Source organism: Takifugu rubripes, unplaced genomic scaffold (assembly GCF_901000725.2).
Source record: "Takifugu rubripes unplaced genomic scaffold, fTakRub1.2, whole genome shotgun sequence".
Taxonomy (NCBI): Eukaryota; Metazoa; Chordata; class Actinopteri; order Tetraodontiformes; family Tetraodontidae; genus Takifugu; species Takifugu rubripes.
Genome location: NW_021821637.1, coordinates 252,093 through 276,645, shown reverse-complemented (window position 1 = coordinate 276,645; position 24,553 = coordinate 252,093). Strand labels below are relative to the sequence as shown.

Below are 24,553 nucleotides of genomic sequence, written 5' to 3'. Positions count from 1 at the left end.
TATGGGGTTTGGACGCCGCTGTGTTCAGGTCTGCTGTGTTTTTTTAAATGCAGCGGTTCTGGAGCGGCGCTGCTGCTGCTGCTGGGAAGCAGCTGTCTGAGCAACCGAGCAGGAAGTGGATGAGCCCGTGGCAGCGACACTCGGGACACAGTGTTCCTCCTCCAGGGGTGGGTGCAGCCTTGACTCCCCAGGACTCTGTGTGCCAGCTGCAGCCCCCCTGCTGAGCTGCAGGGCGCCTCTCAAACAACAAACATCTGTTCTGCTGAGCCACACAATCATCCGAAAGTTCTGCAGCTTCTTAGAAATGCTTTTGGCTGTGATTGCTCTGTCATTATTAATCATTCGGGGATCTTCTCGGTGAAGTGTTTGGTACAAATGAGAGGACACGCAGAGCCTAGAGCAGGCAGGAACGTCCCCCGGGGGCTGATAAGATTCTGAGACGTTTATCAGAACGTTCTACACAGTGAACAATGTACATTAAATAAAGTTCTATGACATCACTGACACACACACACGTATTTATGAGTGTGAGTGTGTGTATATTTATATGCATGTTTGTATAAAACCCCTAAACGATCCTGAAAGACGCTACACAGGTTTTCCTGGAGGTAGCGGTGAGCTGATCCCAGGGGCCAAAGTGGCGGCGCTGCAGACATGAATGATGCTCTTGTCAATTAGAAACGGCCTCTGTGGCGCTGGTGTGAAGACGCCGGCTCCCGGGGGCCCCGGTTCACCCTGCGCTCAGGACAGTGGACAGGAGAGAGACGCGTCCTGGTGAAGAGGTGTAGTGTTGTCCCTGATGGCCTCCAGGGTCCAAGGTGTCCCGGTTAGTTAACTAATCTGTTGGTTATCTCCTCCGCTGGGCCCATTCCACCACTGGAGACGTAATAAAGTCTTTATCTGTCAGTACATCTGCACCCATGGCGTCCACCTCGTTATCAAATTACTGCCCTTAACGTCCAGATGTGAGCAAAACATTCTGGGCAGGAGGGTTTGGATCAACCACATTTGAGTCATCACCAGCAGAGTTTGTGTACATTTAATTTAAAGCATTTCGTTTATTTGCTCTTATTTTAACAACGTAAAATCCCTTTAATTCATCGGCGTCTGTTACAGTTAAAACCGTCTCTCGAGGCTTGACTGAGACCCAGGCCTGGACCCCAACACTGGCAGGAAAAAGTCCCCTTTAACAGGGAGAAACCCTGAGCAGGTCCAGGAGGCGAGAAGAACAGCTGTGACCTAGCAGGGGGCCTGATAGCTAAATGCTACTTTAGCCTTTAACAATGTTCTGCCTGCTGTTGCTGCATCACCATCAGGGTTCAACATGCGCTGCCTCCACATGTAGAGCAAAGATCCGTCTGATCCGGGGCTCATCCCAGCTCAGCCGGGTCTGCAGATGTTCCACTGAGCTGGTCGGTTGCTATCGTGGCTCAAAGGGTCCTTTAGGTCCCAAAAACCTTGTTCATTTAGGTTATTTCAGTACAATCAGTGCTGTCTCCAGACAGTTTCTGATGATGTGCAGCTCAGCTGGTCGAGTGGAAGCCGATAGAAACGGAGCTGCAGAGCTCAGCAGAACATCTGCAGCTCAACCATTTAAGGAGGCTTCATCACATACATCTACTGGCGTCTGCCAACAAGTGCTCATCAGGCCAAGATGTCAGCATTAAATCACGGCGGCTGTAAACGTGCGTGACCTGAATACGGCGAGTTTAATCATGTGCTCTCAGTTAGTTTGACTCACAGGCAGAAACCAGCCTGTCAGGTTATGAAAGAGGGCAGCACAATGGCTCTGGTTTACCCCCACTGCCTCCAGGAGAACATCTCAGGAGGGTTTGGCTCATTTTCAGGAAAAGCTCTGACACACAGATGTTTCACACCTCACTGTGTGTGTGTGTGTGTGTGTGTGTGTGTGTGTGTGTGTGTGTGTGTGTGTGTGTGTGTGTGTGTGTGCGTGTGTGTGTGTGTGTGTGTGTGACTTCCAGCTATGACAATGTTGGAGCAGAGAACCTCTCAGGAATTGGACCCAGTGACTCTTCGTGGGGGAAAAGGGAACTTTTACAGGACGTTAAAGCACCAGGAGGCTGTTTTCCTTCTGTCTTTGAAGCCTCTGGCGGTGATGGTGGCCATGGGGGGGTCATGCATAATGGAATGATAAAGATAGCTGCTAGCATCTGGTTTGGCTTAAGCACAGGTAAGAGGCTCAACGTTCTCCACATGGGCTGAAACAGGAACCTTCGTCTTACTTTCACAATCTGCCTCACGTTTCCCTTAACTTGGAATATTTGGGTGCAGCAGCAGATTGATCACTAAATGGTTTGGTTTATAGTCCAGAAGCTTTGAATGAATGATAAGTATGAGTCCAGTAGCTCGAGGAAAGAGCGAGAATATTCAGCTCTTCGTAGAACTCCAGCATCTAGAGGCTGAGGAGCCAGAAAGTGACGCGAGCATCTGTCAAAAACCAGGACCAACAAACAAATAAACATTTTCCTTCCTCCGGGATGACGCTCAGGAGGCTCCCGAAGCCTCCGGGATGACGCTCAGGAGGCTCCCGAAGCCTCCGGGATGACGCTCAGGAGGCTCCCGAAGCCTCCGGGATGACGCTCAGGAGGCTCCCGAAGCCTCCGGGATGACGCTCAGGAGGCTCCCGAAGCCTCCGGGATGACGCTCAGGAAGTTCCCGAAGCCTCCGGGATGACGCTCAGGAGGCTCCCGAAGCCTCCGGGATGATGCTCAGGAAGCTCCTGAAGCCTCCAGGTTGCTCAGGAGGCTCCTGAAGCCTCCAGGATGACGCTCAGGAAGCTCCTGAAGCCTCCAGGTTGCTCAGGAGGCTCCTGAAGCCTCCAGGATGACGCTCAGGAAGCTCCTGAAGCCTCCAGGTTGCTCAGGAGGCTCCTGAAGCCTGGAACATTCGAGCTGTGCGTCTCTGCATAAAGCGTCCAGCAGCCTGTGTAGCAGATGTCAGGTCCTGTTAGTGGGACATTCTGTCTTTGGTTTCTCTTATTAGTTGAATTCAGATCTCGCTGGTTATTAAATGTTGGACGACTCAGCACTGGTACAAGAGTGTAATAAGAACCAGACTACTTTCAGATCCTGAGCCCGTTGTCCTCGGGGGGGGGGGTGTCTTCTGTCACTTTAGCTCAGAAATCTAAATTACAATCATTAACCAACTGGGTTTCCCCTTTTAGAGTTTCACAGTGAAGAAACACCTCTGATCCGAAGTCGCGTTGCCTCACTTGTGCTGACTCGGCTCTCTGCGCATCTGTCATTCATTCGCGCGTGTGTTTACGTGCGAGAGCTTGACAGCGAACAAAAGACTGCGCACAATAAAACATGTCTTCCCCCATTTTATTTAATTTAAATATAAAACCGAGCCCAGTTAGGTGGGGCTGAAAGAACGCGAGTTACAAAAAAGATAAAACTAAAAGAAAAGAAGCGGGACTCATCCTGTTACATCATGGTGTAATGCTATAGCGGGACGTTCCGTCCATGGAGAGGGACATACAGGACCAGGACACGGACTCTGGAGCAACAGGCCAGATAGAACACCAAAGCTAAGTAGAAGCGGGACAGACGCCACACCCCCGTCCACTGGGACCAGCCTCAACAGCCTCAAAGGGGACCATGGAAGGAGAAACAGGCGTTGGAGCTGGTGGACCAGAGCGCCGCTGGGGGCCGGAGTCACGACCAGACCCGTTTCTGCCTCGGATAAACAGAGCCGAAGTGTTTACGCTTCACTGTTCAGCCAGTTTCATGTTGCACGAGCACACACACACTCACACACACACCCTCTTCTGAAGCAAACTCTTTGGTGATTATGAGTTTAGCCAAAAGGAGATAAAACGAACCCACAATCAACCGGGCTCCAGCCTTTCGGCACACGGGTCCGACAGTCGTGTGGTTGACATCAGCTACAAATTCAATAAATTAGACAGCAAAGGGTGAAAATCCAGCAGTTGGGTTTACAGACGGGAACGAACAGGAACAGTCTCGTGGTCCAAAGCGTGCCGACGTGAGCGGCGCCGTCTGTCCAACAACTGGAGACGCGTGTCCACACACAACCATCAGGTGTCTCTGAGCACTGCTGGACTCCTGGGTACCGGGACAGGACACTCCTCCGGGGCCGGGGTCCGTCCGGGCCGCTCAGGCACCAGTGGGTCCAACAACCCTCCAGCAGGTATTGCAAGTAGAGGCCAGCCTGATTAGAAGTTGTTCCTCGCCGTCTTTGTTAAAAAAAAAACAAAACAAAAAAAAAAGATATATTCTGAAAATATATCTACAGTAAGTCTTTTAAAAATAAAAAAATAAATTAGGTAGAGAAATGCCGGCGGGGGAGGGGGCGAACCCGGTCCAGCCTCGGCTTTCCAGTCTCTCATGCTGTCCTGACTGAGTCGTTATTGCCGGCCAGTCTCCTGAAGCCGTGGTCGTTCTTCTCCAGCCAGAGCTCTGCGAGCTGTTGGGTGGAGCCGTGCGACGAGGCTTTGGAGCCCAAGCACATCTTGTACTGCTTGGCCTCCAGGTTGGGGTCACATATGACCGGGTGGTGGATGTGCACGATCCCCGTGTCTGTGCTCCTGAACAACTTGACCCCCGACTGGACAAATTTGTTGAAAAGGTCCACGTCCTCCAGTCCCCAACCCTGTATGGAGGTATCGAACCCTCCAGCTCGAACCAAGTCTCCCTTGTGCACACACACGATCCCGAAGCCGTAGTTCCGCCACAGGCCCGTCTTGGACGTGAAGACGTAGTGGTTGTTGCTGGGCACCTTCCCGGCATACACCACCTTAGGGTCGTACTGGCTGAAGATGATGGGGAAGTAGGCCTGCTCCCCCAGAGCCGTGTTGGCCCGGCATCTTTTGAGGAACTCGCTGGTAAAGAGCAAATCCACGTCGCAGTAGAAAAGCAGGGAGTCGTTGGAAAAATGCAGGGAGCCCACTTCCAGAGCCAGAGCCCTGGAGAAGGAGCCGGTGACCGGCTTTATCTCCATCTCGGCCCGTGGATACTTGATGTGGTACTCCCTCATCAGCTCCACCTGCTTCACCCGCTCGGTGTTGTTGTCCGTGCTGAAGAGCAGGACCAGCAGCTTCACGTTCTGGTTGGGGATCAGGCAAATCCGTTCAAAGTTGGCCATGAAGCGCACAAAGATGTCATAGCGTCCCGACAGGGGCACCAGGATGTTGATTTTCTTCTCCTTGGGCTCGCTCTGGTCCTGGCCGGACGTGGCCAGCTTGAAGGGGACCAGCATCTTAAGGGAGTTTGACAGGAACGAGAGGGAGTCGGAGTCCTTGTTGATGTGACTGGCCAGAGCTCTGGCGTCCATCTCGTCTTCCTCTCTGAACTGGATCTGGCTGAAGGTCTGCTGCAGGTAGGCGTGCCTCCTCACTGGAACCGTCATGGTCTTCCCTTTGTGCTTCTTGTACAGCAGCAGCAGGTCGAGCACGTACTCGGCCCCGTACAGGGGGTTGACTCTCCGGTAACCGTACTGGATTTCCTTGAAATCGATCACCCGCCCCCGCGTCTTGGCGTTGGCGTTGATCATCTCCATAACTTGCATGATGATGTCGTCCAGCGCTTGTCGCTGGGAGGAGTCCATCCCCCGGCGAGGGGGCTGACCATCAGACGCAGAGAACAAGTATTTGCCCGTCAGAAACTCCCACTCCAGAACGTCGTCTCTCTGCTGCGGGTGGAAGCGCATGAACGACGGCGGCATGCCCAGCTGGAGGTTCTCTCGACTGGGCTCCGCCGCGCCGTAGCGGCCCATCTGAACGATCTCCCGGTGGAGCTGGATGGTCCGGTGGCGCAGGTCTGCGATCTTACGGCTGAGCATGTAGCTGTGCAGGCGATACTGGTAGGGGGGGTTCTTGTTGGGGTGCAGCGTGATGGCGCGGTGGATCTTGCTGTTGTGCAGGTCTCGAATGTAACCCTTCTTGTTTGGTTCATAGTTCTCGTAGAAGAGCTGCTGCATCTGCGGAGGCAGAAGAGGAGCCCGTTTAGTATCAACATGGTGGTACTTCAGAGGCAGAATCATTCACAATCGCTCCAATAACTGCTCAGGAAAAGTGTCCCGAGTCATACCCCCCATCCCCCCGAGCGAGTGACTGGGCGATGACCACAGACCTGCCTCGGCTTCACCACCCAACGCTTTATCAAATAGCAGAAAGTGGAAAGTGTAAACATTGAGACAGCTGCCTGGGAGCAGCTGGAAGGAACTCGATCCCGGTCAGAAAGGCAGGATTGTGTGGTGGCTTCCAGGGGAGGGAACAGCTGCAACCCCTGGAAAGTCTAATTTGAGAGGATGGCACTGGAATGCAGCCACAAGCCAGATCCCTGGGGGGGCTGTGCAGGGAATAAGACAGGACAAGTCTGAGACTACAGGAAAGTGATAGCAGAGGCTTTACGCGATGGCAGGAAGTGCACGAGCAACTCGTCCACAGTGCTTCCTGCCAGCCAATCAAAGCCCAGTAATCACCTCAATAACGGAGGTCTTGTTGGGCTGCAGGGGTGAAGGGTCACTCCAGAAATGGGGAATAGTTGTGCTGGTTACAGCTTTAGCTGTTTTTGTGATGTGATGAAGAAACGTTGGCCTTAAAAGGTGGTCAGTTCTTCCCAGAGCACCTAGTAGATCAAAGCAAAGGCTTTTTCTTTGTTCCTACTCAGAATGAAAATAAGAAAACTGCCTTTCCAGTTTCTCCCGTTTTACAATCCTTTGCTTGGTTTTGGGACCAAAGTTTAAGCTGTGCTGAGTAGTTTCCTGCCTCCCCTGTGGTGAAGAAGAGCTTTGTTCCGGCTCAGACTGCATCCAGCAGGGAAAGCACCAGCGGTCATCTGCTGAAGGGTCGGGGGTCAGGATGTTTATGGCCCCCCCCCACAGCTCCACCGTCATTAACATCCTCCACTTTCATGGTCGCCGCTGTAGCTTACGTCTCATTAATGCCATGTCTTCACAGTCATTAACCTCACAACATCCTCTGACAGCCAACAGACTAGTTACAGGTTATGTGGAGGCTTGTCGCCCCCCCCCCCCCCCCCCACTCCCGAAACGTTGACTCCAGCTGAAGAGTCCAGCCAGAAGAGTCTTTAGTTTTAAACAAAAGCAGGTGAATCTTTTCAAGCTGGAATTGTAACCTAATAATAGCTTAAAGCTCCGTTAATGACTTTGGATAATTCTTGAGGTCTCTCTAAAAAAACAAAGGCAACAATTTGGGGTTCAGGGATTTAGGATTTAAGGGCATTTTCTGGCTGTACACACCTAAACACACACACACACACACACACACACACACACACACACACCTTTCTCCAGAGAACTGGAGCAGTGAGGGAGCAGACACCCACAGCTACACTGAGCAAGCACTGACATGTTTGCTTCAACCGCTGCTTTGGTTTATTCATCCATTTGCACACCTGGCAGGTCAGAGATGACGTCATTGACACATTTCCTTGTAGTTGTGTAGTTTGTCTGCTTCTCTTCCTCCTTATTAAAGGTTAGGAGTTAAGAGCTAAGAGCTATGGGTTAGGGGTTAAGGGTTAGGAGCTAGGGGTTCAGAGTTAGGGTTAGGATTTAAGGGTTATGGGCTAGGAGTTAGGGGTTAGGGTCAAAAGTTAAGGGTTAAGAGCTAAGGGTTAGGGTTAGGATTTAAGGGCTAGGGGTTAGGAGTTAGGGTCAAATGTTAAGGGTTAAGTGCTAAGGGTTAGGGTTAGGATTTAAGGGTTAGGGTCAAAAGTTAAGGGTTAAGGGCTAAGGGTTAGGGTTAAGATTTAAGGGTTAAGGGCTAAGGGTTAGGGTTAAGATTTAAGGGTTAAGGGCTAAGGGTTAGGGGTAGGAGTTAAGGGTTAGGGGTTAATGTCTCTCTTCATATTCAGCCATGATGTTCCCTTTCTGACAGAGCTAAAGCCACTAACATCAGGCTGTTATCTGACCATTTCAGCCCCCCCCCCCACACACACACACACAGGCAGCTTTCTTACTCCCCCCCCCCCCCCCCCCACACACACACACACAGGCAGCTTTCTTACTCAGACAGCAGTTGACAGGTCTCACGTCTTAACTCACACAACAGTTAAACTCCACCAAGATGGCGGGTGTGATGGGTGTGTTTGACGTGCGAGCTCTTTGTGTAGCTCACGCTTTAGGACCTGCTGTGAATTTGCGACCCATGAAGGACCGCTGGTTACGACGGCCATAACGTTGTAACGAGTAGGAAGAGGAGTGGACGTGGTTGTCACAGAGGAACAAAGGAGAATTATTGTCTCAATCAGGAGACGACTAATCATGATTTAGTGCTACCAGCTGGACAGGACGCTGGACAGGACCGGTGATCCAGACGCGACCGTCAGGCCCACATCTGGTACCACAGAGAGTTCTCCTCTTCCTAAATGGACAGGTATGAACAGGTGTTTAGTTCTGTCAGGTAGGAACTAAGGCTCTGTGAGGAAAAAGAGGTTCTGGTGGTCATGGTGACGTTTAAATCTCTTCAAGGCATCTAGAACCCGTTTAATCAGGAGCTGGTGCCAAAGAGGACCGGCTATGGCTCCTCAGCTCGTAGCTGTGATCCTGCTCCTCCAGACCAGCCGAGCTTGGGTGGATCCACAGCAAGAAGCACTTTGTGACATCACGGCAAAGGCCTAAATTCTAAATTAAAACCTTCCGTGAAAGTGAAGGGAAAATCTGCCCAGTGTTGGGCAGGTTTTCTTTTTTTTTTTATTGTCGAAGGTAATTATAGCTGTTTGTTGGGCAACGGCATACTTGTGGAGTCCTGCTGTTCTCTGGAAGCAGCATTTAGTGAGCCGCCCATGCAGGCTTCAGAGAGAACAAGAACCAAACTGTGGGTGCAGGAAATCTCAGGGACAAGTGATTTTTTACACAAATACGCCCAACGACTGGTAGTCAATGTGCTTCTGAAAGCCTGTAATCGACCTTAGTCGCTGCCTAAACAAGCCCTCACGTCCAACGGAGAACTTTCCCCGACGTCTCAACACACCTTCCTGTTGGGAGCGCCGACTCGAGTCCTGAGTCGGAGACCAGGAACCAGTCAGGGCACCACGTCCCAAGGTTTGTCCTGTCATAGGGGTTCCTCCTCTAGAGGCTCAAAACACAAAGGAAATGGACCGTAGACAAACCTGACCCTGACCCTGACCGTCTAAAATCAACCTTCACAGCTGAAGGAACCCAGCAGAATACACCAATTAGACACAACAAAGCACACAGAAATACAACAACAACAACAACAACAAGCTGCTGGCTGCATTAAATACAAGGATGTCCTGGGAGGAACTGGGACAAGATCATGTTATGTGGAGGGAAATCCATCCATCATCCATCCATCATCCATCCTCCATCCATCCATCATCCATCCATCCATCATCCATCCTCCATCCATCCATCATCCATCCTCCATCCATCCATCATCCATCCATCCATCCATCATCCATCCATCCATCCATCATCCATCCATCATCCATCCTCCATCCATCCATCATCCATCCATCCATCCATCATCCATCCATCATCCATCCTCCATCCATCCATCATCCATCCTCCATCCATCCATCATCCATCCTCCATCCATCCTCCACCCATCCATCATCCATTAACCATCCATCATCCATCCATCCATCATCCATCCTCCATCCATCATCCATCCATCCATCATCCATCCTCCATCCATCATCCATCCATCCATCATCCATCCATCCATCATCCATCCTCCATCCATCATCCATCCATCCATCATCCATCCTCCATCCATCATCCATCCATCCATCCATCATCCATCCATCCATCATCCATTAACCATCCATCCATCATCCATCCATCATCCATCCTCCATCCATCCATCATCCATCCTCCATCCATCCATCCATCATCCATCCTCCATCATCCATTAACCATCCATCCATCCATCATCCATCACCCATCCATCCATCCTCCACCCATCCATCATCCATTAACCATCCATCATCCATCCATTAACCATCCATCCATCATCCATTAACCATCCATCCATCCATCATCCATCCATTAACCATCCATCCATCATCCATTAACCATCCATCCATCCATCCATCATCCATCCATCATTCATCCATCCATCATCCATTAACCATCCATCCATCCATCATCCATCCATCCATCCATCATCCATTAACCATCCATCCATCCATTAACCATCCATCCATCCATCATCCATTACCCATCCATCCATCCATCATCCATCACCCATCCATCCATCATCCATCACCCATCCATCCATCATCCATTACCCATCCATCCATCCATCATCCATCACCCATCCATCACCCATCCATCATCCATTAACCATCCATCCATCCATCATCCATTAACCATCCATCCATCCATCATCCATTAACCATCCATCCATCCATCATCCATCCATCCATCCATCCATCCATCCATCCATCCATCATCCATTAACCATCCATCCATCCATCATCCATCCATCCATCATCCATCCATCCATCATCCATCCATCCATCATCCATCCATCCATCCATCATCCATCCATCCATCCATCCATCCATCCATTCCATCCATCCATCCATCATCCATCCATCATCCATTAACCATCCATCCATCCATCCATTAACCATCCATCCATCCATCCATCCATCATCCATCCATCCATCCATCCATCCATCCATCATCCATCCATCCATCATCCATCCATCATCCATTAACCATCCATCCATCCATCCATTAACCATCCATCCATCCATCCATTAACCATCCACCCATCCATCCATTAACCATCCACCCATCCATCCATCCATCATCCACCCATCCATCCATCCATCATCCACCCATCCATCCTCCATCCATTAACCATCCATCCATCCATCATCCATCCATCCATCACCCATTCATCCATCCATCATCCACCCATCCATCATCCATTAACCATCCATCCATCCATCAATCATCCATTAACCATCCATCCATCCATCCATTAACCATCCATCCATCCATTAACCATCCATCCATCCATCACCCATGCATCCATCATCACCCATCCATCCATCCATCCATCATCCATTAGTGATGGGACGAGCGACACTGGTGCGTCAGCACTGTGCCGAGAGCTCAAGAGTGAAACCCCGTATCGGTGCGTGTATCGCTTTAAGAAAGAATCACGTGACCGATACAGGAATTGTATCGTTTGGATGAGCCGCGCCAAAGTGTGTTTATAAGGAAACAAACTGTATCGACATGTCGTGGGTTTGTTGGATGGAGTTTTGCAGTTGCGCAATTATGGATCGTTCTAAGAAGTTTTCCCCAGTGTGGAATAATTTTGATCTTGTGACTCCAAACAAGGGAAATCTTTTTACTTTGAGCATTGTTTACTGTTGTATACAATTTTTAACGGTGGCGCTTTATCAGTTTATCAAGTGAATGACCTGTGATACATATGATAGTCAGTTAAAGAGCCTTACAGTTGCTTTATTGATTTTATAGGGTTTGTTTTTTAACCAGTGAATGCAATGCGCCACCTTAGTCTTTACTCTGTTCTAGTAAGAGGTTTGAATTGTTTGTAACGTTTTATGTTACTGTAGGTGAAGTGTCGGCTCTGCTCCACAGAGCTCTCTTACATCAATAAGAGCACTTCATCAAAGCTGAGGCATTATAGAGCTCGGCATGGAGGGGCAGGAGTGAATGGAGAGAGGCCACACAGATGCAGGGAACATGCAAACTACACACAGAGAAGCAAAGGATTCAAACCCAGGACCTTCTGGAGCACGATGCTACCTCCAGCAGCAGCTAAACCCCAGGAGAGGTTTGGTCAGTGTGCTTGTCAGGTAGCATTGCTGCACATGCAGCAGATGTTTGCTGCAGATGTTGAGGAGCGTGTGGGGAATTCAGCTGTCCCCTCCCTCCTCCAGCCCTGCAGCCTGCCTGGAGGAGGAGGAACTGTTGGGGTGTGAGGAACTAATTACAGCCCTGCCTCTGTGTGATCCCAGGATGGTACAGCGGTGGGCTGCTTCCAGATGTCACCACTGACCTACGTGGAGGCCTGGGAAACTGCCCCCCCTCGCAGAAAATAGCTGCTAAAAGCAGCCATGTCAGCTTTTAGCTAAATATGCACCAGGGGCCACAGCTCACTTCTTCGATTAGGTACAACTGTCCTGTCATTATTGGGGGGGGGGGGTGACGCTATGCTGCTGCTATGGTTGCTAACCGTGAGGGTTGCTAGGCCTTCTAGGGTTTAAGAGGACTTTCAAAGGTTCAGTTTCCGTTAGCGGCCACAGAACAAACCCAGAAATGAAATGTTTGCTATGAAGCATCCAGCCCACATTTCATAGGATTCTACAGAGGATGTATAGAATTCATTTGCCTTTAAAGGCCCAAGTTTCTGGAATGAAACTAAAAGAATGAAAAGTTATACAGATGCAGTAAAAGCCGTCACTTTATATCTCTGACTGGAGCTTTAGGAATGGACAGTGCTGCCATCTCGCTTTTATGAAATCACATTCTGTCCATTCTCCCGGGAAAGAACTCGCAATTCAAAGATCTGCTGAATACGACCAAGATTAGAAATGCTGAGACTGGCACCAAAAATCAAGAGATATCCATGCATGAGGACATGTTGAGATGTTTATATTTGATCCATTGTGAACGCATTCCTGTCACACTCAGACCAGTTTTCCTGCGTCTCCAACTCATTTGGATTAAAACTGGGGGAGAATGAGCAGCTTTGCTGCCGCTTCAGTCAGTGAGAGTCACCTGACAGGAGGGACGAGAGTCACACCTGAGGACAGCGTCCATCTCCTGATGAGGGTGGGGGCCGGAGGCTCGGCCGGTGCCAGAACGTGCATTATCCACCCCCCCGAAGGAGGAACCAGGGGACATAAACATCAAATAACTCTGAGGCTGGCAGCATATAGAAGCTGGCAGCATATAGACGCTGGCAGCATATAGACGCTGGCAGCATATAGACGCTGGCAGCATATAGAAGCTGGCAGCATATAGAAGCTGGCAGCATATAGACGCTGGCTGCATATAGAACCTGGCAGCATATAGACGCTGGCAGCATATAGAACCTGGCAGCATATAGAAGCTGGCAGCATATAGACGCTGGCAGCATATAGAAGCTGGCTGCATATAGAAGCTGGCAGCATATAGAAGCTGGCAGCATATAGACGCTGGCAGCATATAGACGCTGGCAGCATATAGACGCTGGCAGCATATAGACGCTGGCAGCATATAGAAGCTGTCCCGGTCACTATAGGCAGCCTGTCCCGGTCCCTATAATGTAGTCTGTCCCGGTCCCTATAATGTAGTCTGTCCCGGTCCCTATAGTCAGCCTGTCCCAGTCCCTATAGGCATCCGGTCCCAGTCCCTAGAGGTAGCCTGTCCCGGTCCCTATAATGTAGTCTGTCCCGGTCCCTATAGGTAGCCTGTCCCAGTCCCTATAGGCATCCGGTCCCAGTCCCTAGAGGTAGCCTGTCCCGGTCCCTATAGGTAGCCTGTCCCGGTCCCTATAATGTAGTCTGTCCCGGTCCCTATAATGTAGTCTGTCCCGGTCCCTATAATGTAGTCTGTCCCGGTCCCTATAATGTAGCCTGTCCCGGTCCCTATAATGTAGCCTGTCCCGGTCCCTATAGGCAGCCTATATGTAGATATATATGTCATATGTAAACGTGGCCTGTCTCCAAGCCAGATTCCAACCTTTCTGGTTATTCTAAAATAACACAACAGGAACTTTTGGAGTGGACTTTAGCCTGTTCTAATGGTAGTTTATCATATTTCCATTCATCTAACAGAATGTACCAAGAAGGCTTTTATTACTTTTATGAGCAACAAAGTGAAATAAAATCACTTATTTGTCAAAGAAGGGGGACATTTCTCTCACTCCAGTAGGATGATTTTATTTTAAACTTGTACTGGTTTGTACTGGTTTGATGTGGTTTGTCTTGCTGCCCAGCTGGAGGAAGCCGTGTGCTCTGCCTGCTTCTGCTCTGCGTCTCCACTCAGACATCTGCTGAGAGCAGCACAACAGCATCTTCACAAACCACTGAGTCAGACCAAGATGACAACACCAACGGCACAACGCAGTCAGCAGTCGGGCCGACTGGCAAAAGTGACTTTCCAGCGGCCTTGTGCTGCTGTGCTGCTTCGCTCAGCCCTGAGCTACTGTAAGTGTTCATCGTCTAAGAATGTGATGAATCTGAGCAACGCTGAGAACATTAAAAAACTCCATTTATCACCACCTCCCAATAAATGTTGAGTCAATCAGAGACCTTAGAATCTTTCTATAGCTGACTGGGAGCCAGTTTAGAAGCAGAGTTAGGTGTTCTGGTCTTTGTTCTGGTCAAAGCAGTAGCAGTAGCAGAGCAGTAGCAGAGCAGCAGCAGCAGCAGCAGCAGCAGTAGTAGTAGTAGCAGTAGCAGTAGCAGAGCAGTAGTAGCAGCAGTAGTAGCAGTAGCAGCAGTAGTAGCAGTAGCAGCAGCAGCAGTAGTAGTAGTAGCAGCAGCAGCAGTAGCAGTAGCAGTAGCAGTAGTAGCAGCAGTAGCAGCAGCAGTAGCAGAGCAGTAGTAGCAGCAGCAGCAGTAGTAGCAGCAGTAGTAGCAGCAGTAGCAGCAGCAGTAGCAGAGCAGTAGTAGCAGCAGCAGCAGTAGTAGCAGCAGCAGCAGTAGTAGCAGCAGTAGTAGCAGTAGTAGCAGCAGTAGCAGCAGCAGCAGTAGCAGTAGCAGCAGCAGTAGCAGAGCAGTAGTAGCAGCAGCAGCAGTAGTAGCAGCAGCAGTAGCAGTAGTAGCAGCAGTAGCAGCAGCAGTAGCAGAGCAGTAGTAGCAGCAGCAGCAGTAGTAGCAGCAGCAGCAGCAGCAGCAGCAGCAGTAGTAGTAGTAGCAGTAGCAGCAGTAGCAGCAGTAGTAGCAGCAGCAGTAGTAGTAGTAGCAGTAGTAGCAGTAGCAGCAGCAGTAGCAGCAATAGTAGCAGCAGTAGCAGCAGCAGTAGCAGCAGTAGTAGCAGCAGTAGCAGCAATAGTAGCAGCAGCAGTAGCAGTAGCAGCAGTAGCAGCAGCAGTAGCAATAGTAGCAGCAGCAGTAGCAGTAGTAGCAGCAGCAGCAGTAGCAATAGTAGCAGCAGCAGTAGCAGTAGCAGCAGTAGCAGTAGCAGCAGTAGCAATAGTAACAGCAGCAGCAGCAGCAGCAGTAGCAGTAGCAGTAGCAGCAGCAGTAGCAGCAGCAGTAGTAGCAGCAGCAGTAGCAGCAGTAGCAGCAGCAGCAGCAGTAGTAGCAGCAGTAGTAACAGCAGCAGCAGCAGCAGCAGCAGTAGCAGTAGCAGCAGCAGTAGCAGCAGCAGTAGTAGCAGCAGTAGTAGCAGCAGCAGTAGTAGCAGCAGTAGTAGCAGCAGCAGTAGCAGCAGTAGCAGCAGCAGCAGCAGTAGCAGCAGCAGTAGCAGCAGCAGTAGTAGCAGCAGCAGTAGCAGCAGCAGCAGCAGCAGTAGTAGCAGCAGTAGTAGTAGCAGCAGTAGCAGCAGTAGCAGCAGTAGCAGCAGCAGTAGCAGCAGTAGTAGCAGCAGCAGTAGTAGCAGCAGTAGTAGCAGCAGCAGCAGTAGCAGCAGTAGCAGCAGCAGCAGCAGTAGCAGCAGCAGTAGCAGCAGCAGTAGTAGCAGCAGCAGTAGCAGCAGCAGCAGCAGCAGTAGTAGCAGCAGTAGTAGCAGCAGTAGCAGCAGCAGCAGCAGCAGCAGTAGCAGTAGCAGTAGCAGCAGCAGTAGCAATAGTAGCAGCAGCAGCAGCAGTAGCAGTAGCAGTAGCAGCAGTAGCAGTAGCAGCAGTAGTAGCAGCAGTAGCAGTAGCAGTAGCAGCAGTAGCAATAGTAGCAGCAGCAGCAGCAGCAGCAGTAGCAGCAGTAGCAGTAGCAGTAGCAGCAGTAGCAATAGTAGCAGCAGCAGCAGCAGACCGAAGGTTTTCCCTTAAATCTCCAACCAGGCATCGCCTAAACAACATGCTTACGGCTTTTGTTAGCTACAACATAATTAGGACGTCAAAGAAAACCTGAGGCTACACTGTACCTGGGGCCCACGTGCACGGAGCTGAGAGAGACACAGTCATGCTCTGGTTTCCTGTTCAGAACGGCATCCTCACCTCTCCCGACCTTGCTGGAGCTGCAACCCGAGTCCAGTACAAACTCCAAGCTGCTGCTGTCCACAAAGACACCTTTCTACTCCGGCAGCTACGTTAGCTACAAGCGCTCCGTACGCATGAACACTCTACCAACACTTTAGCCCGACTTTTTCCAGCGCCGACATGCTGAGGAAAACTGGTTTCCTTATTAGAGCAAACACATGGAGGTACTGTCCCCGAAGCCTCCTCTGCCCTCAGCAACGCTCTTAGCAACCATTTACTGGACGAGGAAGAGAGCCGAGAGGGACAGGACAGCGACGGGACGTGTCCACGTGGTAGCGTTCAAACCTGGGACTGCAGTTTGTGTCTGAGCGATACGGCTGGAGACAGGGTTATCTCCAGCACGCCGCCTCCTTATCTGACCTTGGTGTGCTTGGTGATCGACCTTGCCGATCCCTGGCGGCTGCGCGCTTTTATCGCGGCCAACGAAAACGACTGAAATTCCGACCCCCGGTCGATCGGGTAGGAGGTAGAAGGCCGTTTAAGTGGTGTCACTTCTTGCTGCTGCGTCTCATCTATGAGGAGGAAACACATGGCGGAGATCCGCGGGGGCCTTTGTAAGACTCTTACGACCTAATCTCCTTTAATTAGGTGCACCTGGCTTCACTACCAGGGTGAGTGACTGTGATAGGAGTCATTATGGAAGGAGCAGGAGGGGAGGAGGCACCTCAGGATCCCGGAGAACCGGCAGGGGACGGACAGCTGCCCTCAATGGGCGCGCAGGAAGGGACTCGGCTAATCATAGCGAGCCCAGCGGAGGCGGCTGGCGCAGGCCGCTAGAGATAAAGCTGAACGTTAGAGGCTCGTTAGAGGCTCGTTAGAGGCGGCCTCAAGGCCGCTCCGCTCCGTACATCACTGCAGGCACGCTCCTGCTCCAACCAGCCCGAGGACGTCCGTCCCATCAATGAGGCACAAAGACTTTGGCCTGGAGCTCAGGAAACCGACCCAGGGGCTGAAAGTCAACTTCCATCCATCCAAGCGTCCTAGATGCCCAGATGCATGATGGGAAAAGAGACCTCAAAACCAACACTTGGGCTGGGTAGTGCAGACAGACAGACAGACAGGCAGACAGACAGACAGACAGACAGACAGACAGACACAGGCAGACAAAGACAGACAGGCAGACACAGGCAGACAAAGACAGACAGGCAGACACAGGCAGACACAGACAGGAAGACAGACACAGGCAGACACAGACAGGAAGACAGACACAGGCAGACACAGACAGACACAGACAGACACAGACAGACAGACAGACAGACAGGCAGGCAGACACAGGCAGACACAGGCAGACACAGGCAGACACAGACACAGGCAGACACAGACAGACAGAGGCAGACACAGACAGGCAGACACAGACAGACACAGGCAGACACAGACACAGGCAGACACAGACAGACAGAGGCAGACACAGACAGGCAGACACAGACAGACACAGGCAGGCAGACACAGGCAGACAGACACAGGCAGACACAGGCAGACACAGACAGACAGAGGCAGGCAGACACAGGCAGACAGACACAGGCAGACATAGGCAGACACAGACAGACAGAGGCAGACACAGGCAGACATAGGCAGACACAGACAGACAGAGGCAGACACAGGCAGACAGACACAGGCAGACAGACACAGGCAGACATAGGCAGACACAGACAGACAGAGGCAGACACAGGCAGACAGACACAGGCAGACACAGACAGACACAGGCAGACACAGGCAGACACAGGCAGACAGACACAGGCAGACAGACACAGGCAGACGGACGATGGAACCAAGCGATGCTGCCGATCAAAAGCAGAGCTCCGACGGTCACATAGCAACCACCTGACCGGCTGCGTAGCAACATAGTTTACATTCCCAACAAGACGTATGGTTGCCCCTGGCAACCCTCCAAACAAACACTGTCCTTGGCGTTACTGCCACAGCACCTGAAGACGCCATCTGAGTACCTCTTCTATCGTCCTGCTCAGCTGAAGCTGCCGAATTCCTGATCGACACAGGTGAGATCCACCTGGAGTTCCACCTCTGTGTGTGTGTGTGTGTGTGTGTGTGTGTGACAGAGGTGGAAAGCTCCCTGCAGCACACACTGCTGCCACGATCAGAGCGAGTGTACGTGATGTCGGACCAGGAGGAACGTGTGAAGCCACAAACCCACCAAGAGCATCAAACCCTGTCGTCAACAGTCTCATCTCTTGGGTGGGCGGAGCCTCTGGTCGGGGCCGCCGGCCCTCTTCGCCAACGTGGCTCCGTCACGCGGGGCTACGATAAGTAAAAATGGGGATTTGACTTATCCTAAAAGAGCGTCGGCAGCCCTGCAGTGTGTCTCCGAGCTGCCCGTTCTGTCACCCAGCCGGTCAGACCATCGGACCCGATTAGATCTGGCACGTGGGTGTCGGAGGAAACCAAAGGTTAAAAATAACGTTGCAAACGGTGACATCAAACGCTGGTGACGCCGCAGTGTTGTGTGCTGCCCTGGTTTCACCGTCACGTATTATTTCACAGACGGACCAGTGTCAACTCCTCCAGAACCAACGGAGGAACTGCCAGTGAAGGCTTGCTCCTAAAATAAGGCTACGCCCTTGGGAAAGAGCCTGGACTCTTCTGAACCACCTGAGCATTAGCTGTTAGCATTAGCTTGGAAAACCCAGAGCAATAATCTCGCCGCATGGTGTAACCGTAGAAGGTGTGAAGAGAAACACACCACAAACAGACCCTGCTCTGCTGGTACCGCCATGCCGACGTCCTGCAAACATCAGGCGTCCACGTAAGCTGAACAACCGGCTAAAGTGTGACGAGCAGCGACCACACGCCCTCCAACAGTTCCGAGAGTTAAAGAGGCGTTGGACGAACCTACGCAGCATGAACCGACGTGTCGCTCAGATCAAAGCCGAGCTCATTTGGACAAACTCAATCAGAAATGAGGAACATGCTGGTTCTGCCAGAGCGAAAGAGGAAGCTAAGAGCACAAAGGAGCTGTTGTTAGCACGATGAGTTTGCATGTAAGACCGTACACTCTGACGGCAGGTTGGCAGCCCCGCAAGCTGCTCTGGAGAAATTAGGATTAGTGGCTGGACCTGCGGCCCTCAGCAGTGCAGCCTTGTGATTCCCATTAGCTGTGCAGGGAAACAGGGATTCCTCCCAGCTCCTCACTAGCAATAGCAATCAGACAGCACGGAGTAAACTCATCAGCTCCTCAGCCGCTAATGCTACTGCCACAGGACCCAGCTCTGGGTCTGCATGCTACAGGGAGGGTGGGGGAGGGTGGGGGAGGGTGGGGGAGGGTTGGGGAGGGTGGGGGAGGGTTGGTCAGGGTGGGTGAGGGTGGGTGAGGGTTGGGGAGGGTTGGTGAGGGTGGGGGTGGGTGGGGGAGGGCGGGTGAGGGTTGGTCAGGGTTGGTGAGGGTGGGTGAGGGTTGGGGAGGGTGGGTGAGGGTGGGTGAGGGTTGGGGAGGGTTGGGGAGGGTTGGGGAGGGTGGGGGAGGGTTGGTCAGGGTTGGGGAGGGTTGGGGAGGGTGGGTGAGGGTGGGTGAGGGTTGGTCAGGGTGGGTGAGGGTGGGTGAGGGTTGGGGAGGGTGGGTGAGGGTTGGGGAGGGTTGGGGAGGGTGGGGGAGGGTTGGTCAGGGTTGGGGAGGGTTGGGGAGGGTGGGTGAGGGTGGGTGAGGGTTGGTCAGGGTGGGTGAGGGTGGGTGAGGGTTGGGGAGGGTGGGTGAGGGTGGGTGAGGGTTGGGGAGGGTTGGGGAGGGTGGGTGAGGGTGGGGGAGGGTTGGTCAGGGTGGGTGAGGGTGGGTGAGGGTTGGGGAGGGTTGGGGAGGGTTGGTCAGGGTTGGGGAGGGTGGGTGAGGGTGAGTGAGGGTGGGTGAGGGTGGGTGAGGGTACAGCAAATATAGTTAGCACAAGTAACAATTCCAGAGGGAATCAAACTGTGTTCTAAAACCCAACAACCCACAGCCCAGCCAGGCTTTGACCAGTTCCACTGGTTGCTACTAGACTCCAAATGTTACTAACACACACACACACACACACACACACAGACACACACAACGCTGATGCATCTCATGCTAATTCAGCCACCAGCATCAGTGTTTATTTATGCACCAGCGTTAGCATTTATTTGCTCTTCGGGCCTCGCTGGCGGCGCCCCCCCTTTAGCATAACAAAAAGCTGCTGCTGAGGAGAGTCAGAGCGGCGCTAACAGGAAGTCTGAAACTACGTGAGGTTAGCTGTGGAGAATGTGTGGCGGTGGGGGAGGTGAGGGAGAGGAAAAACACACACTGATAAGAGTGTGTTGAGGCATCACTCCCAAAGTTGCTGGTTGACTTCCTGTGGATGGGCTGAGCCCGAGAGCTCCACAAATACACATCAACTGACGACCAGATAAGAGAAGAGCCCAACGACCTCACGGGTGGGTCGCTGCCCTCGTTAGCAAACCAGCCAACTCCCAAATACTTGATGGTGTTGGTCACGTTAAAAAGACAACTAGCGCTGCCCGAACCTTCGAGCAAACCCGCAGCAGGCCTATGGGACGAGCCGTCGCCGGGCAATCCTGATATGTGATCTAATAATAACCTCTATAGGTAACAGATGTGAGGCTTAACTACCTGGTGTGATGCTAAGGGAGGACTGGAACAGGCAGATGACCCAACACCGGCTCGTCTGAGGAAATCTGGCGAGTTTACCGCAACCCTGACTGAACGGGCCCCCCCACGGGTTCGTCTTTACGACACAGTTCCTCCAGGGTTTCCTGCCTCTTGCTCATTATCTGCAGTGTGATGCATGCTGGGATGGACATAACCGTCCTGCTTCTATATATAGACCTTGGAGCAGCCTGCCTCACGGTCCCGTCCTCTAATCAGCCCACTACATTCGACCGTTACACACTTTAAAGGGTGCAAACCTGTGGAATGCGGAGTGAAACGCACAAACGCACGCTGTGTCGGGGCCAGTTGTGATAGAATGCAGAGCAAATTAACCACCAAATCCTCGGGGGGGCCACGCGCTGGCAGGGCTTCTGCACGTTAAGGAGATTAAAAAGTCTGCGCGCTGCGAGCGTGCGTGGGCAGGGAAAGGGAAACATTCCACACGAGCGCGACCCCTCATGACCGGGGGCCACCACAGCAGCGACGGTCACACTGGAGCACAAGTGTGAAACCCCCCCCCGCCAGGCCGTGACGGACGAGGCCGCTGGAACACGCCGGCATTCATCACGGCCGCCTCGCGGCCTCCAGAAGTCTTCAAAGGGAAACAGCATCCAAAAGCACCAGCCTGGCCCCGCCCCCAGGACCAGCCTGGCCCCGCCCCCAGGACCAGCCTGGCCCCGCCCCCCTAATGTGGCCCAGTTAATAACTGTTGGACAGGAAACAAACGCAACTGCGCTGCGCCTCTAAACGTGGCCAGTAAACAGTTCGGCCTCTAAAGCCGCGCACCACTGAGGAGCTTTTGTTGGTCTGGGAAGGAATGCGGTCGGAGTGAAGAGCGGTCACATGAGCGCCCGTCTGTGGCGCCGCCGTGCACAGACATGTCAGGGAGCAGACCGTGCACGCGTCCCAGGAGGAAGTTCCTCGGCCCGGACTCCCACGTTTGTGTAAACCACCACGCGGGGCAGCGAGTCAGCTTCAACAATGCGCCCGGGGTAAATATTGGCCAACGCCCCCCCCACACCTTCGCTGCTGTGATGTCACCACCGTGGTACCCACCCTGAAACACATCAAACGGGCCCCGAGCAAGTTCTGTTCGAGCTACGACGGGACTCTTACCTCATAGGACCAGACGCACTGGACGCCGGCGAACCTGCGCACGCAGCGGCCCACCTCCACGTCCTCGTGGGTGGTGTACATCTCCTGCAGGCACTCTCTGATGTGGGGCACCATCCTCTTGAGGACCTCTCTGCTCATGATGACCCCGGGGCCGCCCATGCAGAAGTTCTCTCCGGGCTCCAGGGCCAGTTTTCCGAGCTCATCCCGGGCCCCCATCCCCGTCTGTCCCAGGAAGATGGCCTCGCTGCTGTTGAGGCTGCGCAGGAAGCCTTCCAGCTTCTCGCCTTTGATGTAGACGTCATCATCGGCCCTCATGAACCACTCGTACTTGTCCAGGTAATGGTCGTGCATGTACTTGAGCATCATGAAGGACTTCTTCTGGGGTGGATACGAGTCGTCCACGTTCCTCAGAGCCACTATAGGGATGGGTATGGAGGTGTCGGAACCTTCGCTGGAGAAGAACTCCACGTGGCCTGGGATGGTCTGTGCCCACGTCCTATAAACAACACAGGGACAAAGGGGACGATTACAGCAGCGGGGCAGCATCGGGGCTCCATTGCCCAGGTGGAGGACACACATCCGGACCGGAGAGCCATTTCCTGGGATGCCCTCCAGCACGGCCTGTTGCCCCAGTAGCTGGGTAATTAACAGAAGATGGGCAGATCATTTAATACTCAGGGTAAAAGAGCTCAGCTTGGATTGTGCCAGCTTGTCTGACGGAGGAGACGGAGACGAACAGATGCTGTCCCCCATACTGGACAACATATTCACTGGAGACACAAACGCACAATTGAAGGGGGAAAGTCCACAGTTGCACCGGTCAGGTGACTGGGAGCGTCCCGGGGAGGCCACGCCTTCACTCTTAAGGTCAGTGGCGTGGAGACGGACAGGTAAAAGGGTGCATCGCCCCCCCCCCACCCCCCACTCACACGGAGCAGAAAGGGGCAGCTCCTCAGACTGGTGTCCACCGGGGAACCATTGAGACGACCCTCCCCTCGCAGGCAGATTTAGACTTCCACCCGATTCCATCAAACAACCTTCAGATCCATCAGAGCTTAAATCCTCCAGAACACCCATCTGAATGACCTCTGACCCCAGTCATCAACGAATCCGTTAAAACACGTATTTAAAGGCTGGACTTTAGCAGAGCACAAAGACTTTCATTGTTGAAACGCCACCGTACATTTACAAGAACTAATGGCGCAAAGACGTGCGCGATAAAGCGGGTCAACGGCACCATCTCGGTGGATCTCCTCCGGGCTGGGGGGCACCGGTCCGTGGAGATGGACACCGAGGTGAGACACGCAGCCTTAAGCCCGAGCAGGTGGACCGTGTGTGCCCGGGGCCGGGCCCCTCTCGGGCCAGGTAAGCTTCTAAAGACGGCTCCATGATGGCGCTAATGACAAAGTCACCCTTCGGGCGGACACAAGCAGCCCTGTTCCGACTCACCTGTGCGCGGCCACGGCTCGGTTGTTCAGGTATTTCTGGGCCGTCATGACACCGACGAAGAGGAACTCGTTGGACCTGGAGCCAGGGTGCTCGGTCGCCGGGGAACCGTTATCCTGCGCGGGCCAGTGGCCCCGGCGGTGCTCCTTCAGGAGCCCGCTGTTCAGCCCACACCCGGCCGGGTTCGCCTTCCGCTTCTGCCCTGCCTTTTTCAGCTCGGTGGCTTTGGGCAGAATGAGCCTGGACGCCAGCGTGAAGCCGACCACCAGCCCCAGCAGGACGCTGAACCACGCTCTTCGGCTCCGACCTGCCATTCCCCAAAAGTTGTGTCCTCGCTGTCGATGGTGGAACGCGGATCTCTCGCAAGCATCCAATAAAGCATTAAAACACGAAAACCAGCCGTCGTCCGCTCGGCAGCGCGCCCGTGTGACCAGAAAACCGGGCTCCCGGACGCTCGTTCATGGCAGAAAAGCCCTTTCTTCCAGCTGCCTACGTTGCATCGCCGTCGTCTCCTTGAAGCCGCCACCTGAATCGCTCTCGGCCGTTACTCCCGCTCGGCATCAAGCCGCGGGGGGGGGGGGGCGAACACGCACGGTCACGGCTTCAGAGGACACCCGTGGCCTTTAACAGCGGTCCCATCTTTACATTATCTCACTAATGGGCGAGTGTCCGACTGCCAATCTCGCGATCGCGAACGGTTTAACAGTGGTCTGACCCGTCGGGGCTTCCGTAGGAGCTTTTCTCCGCCTCCTCCTGATTGGCTGAGCCCGGAATGGGTGGGTTCCGGAAGTGACGTCTCTCCCCGGCTCTCTTCAGCATTTAATATTCCTGAATAGAGGTTACGTCACTTCACAATAGATTACGGACAATATACTTTCACCATTTAACAGCTCCGACCTAATTATTTAGAGTTTGAATCGCTGTATTTAAATAGTTGAACGCCAATTTCAATAGACACAGTTGAGTGGCTCAGACCGGTGGAGAATTGATAACAAGTGTTTCCTATAAAATGTTGACACGTAATAAAAAAGTAAAGAAATCGTCTCATGTAAACTTGTGAAAGACATGGTCGCCACACGTGTCAACAATGGGACTCATCATCGTGCCTCCACAGAGGCAAACATACGTGAACGGAAAGAGTTGTAGGTTCCAATCCTAAACACGACTGTGGCCCTACGGAACCATGAAGTTCTCATCTAAACGCGAATCACTGAAAT

The 24,553-nt window shown here is 52.6% G+C and overlaps 1 protein-coding gene across 1 annotated transcript; it reads right to left on the bottom strand.

The window, feature by feature from the left end:
* Positions 1 to 3,330: 3,330 nt before the first annotated feature.
* LOC101067591 (chondroitin sulfate synthase 1) lies at positions 3,331 to 24,185 on the bottom strand. The gene is made up of 3 exons (XM_029832239.1): positions 23,340 to 24,185; positions 21,891 to 22,386; positions 3,331 to 5,961 (listed from the first exon to the last, which is right to left on the bottom strand). The coding sequence occupies exons 1-3, from the start codon at positions 23,648 to 23,650 to the stop codon at positions 4,369 to 4,371; spliced, it is 2,400 nt and encodes a 799-aa protein (XP_029688099.1). The 5' UTR covers positions 23,651 to 24,185; the 3' UTR covers positions 3,331 to 4,368.
* Between the last annotated feature and the right edge of the window lie 368 nt (positions 24,186 to 24,553).

Coding starts and splice junctions, on each gene's coding strand:
- LOC101067591 (XM_029832239.1), bottom strand. CDS start 23,650: ATGGCAGGTCGGAGCCGAAGAGCGTGGTTCAGCGTCCTGCTGGGGCTG. Junction 22,387..23,339: donor CGAGCCGTGGCCGCGCACAG/GTGAGTCGGAAC, acceptor TGTTGTTTATAG/GACGTGGGCACAGACCATCC. Junction 5,962..21,890: donor AGTGCGTCTGGTCCTATGAG/GTAAGAGTCCCG, acceptor CTGCCTCCGCAG/ATGCAGCAGCTCTTCTACGA.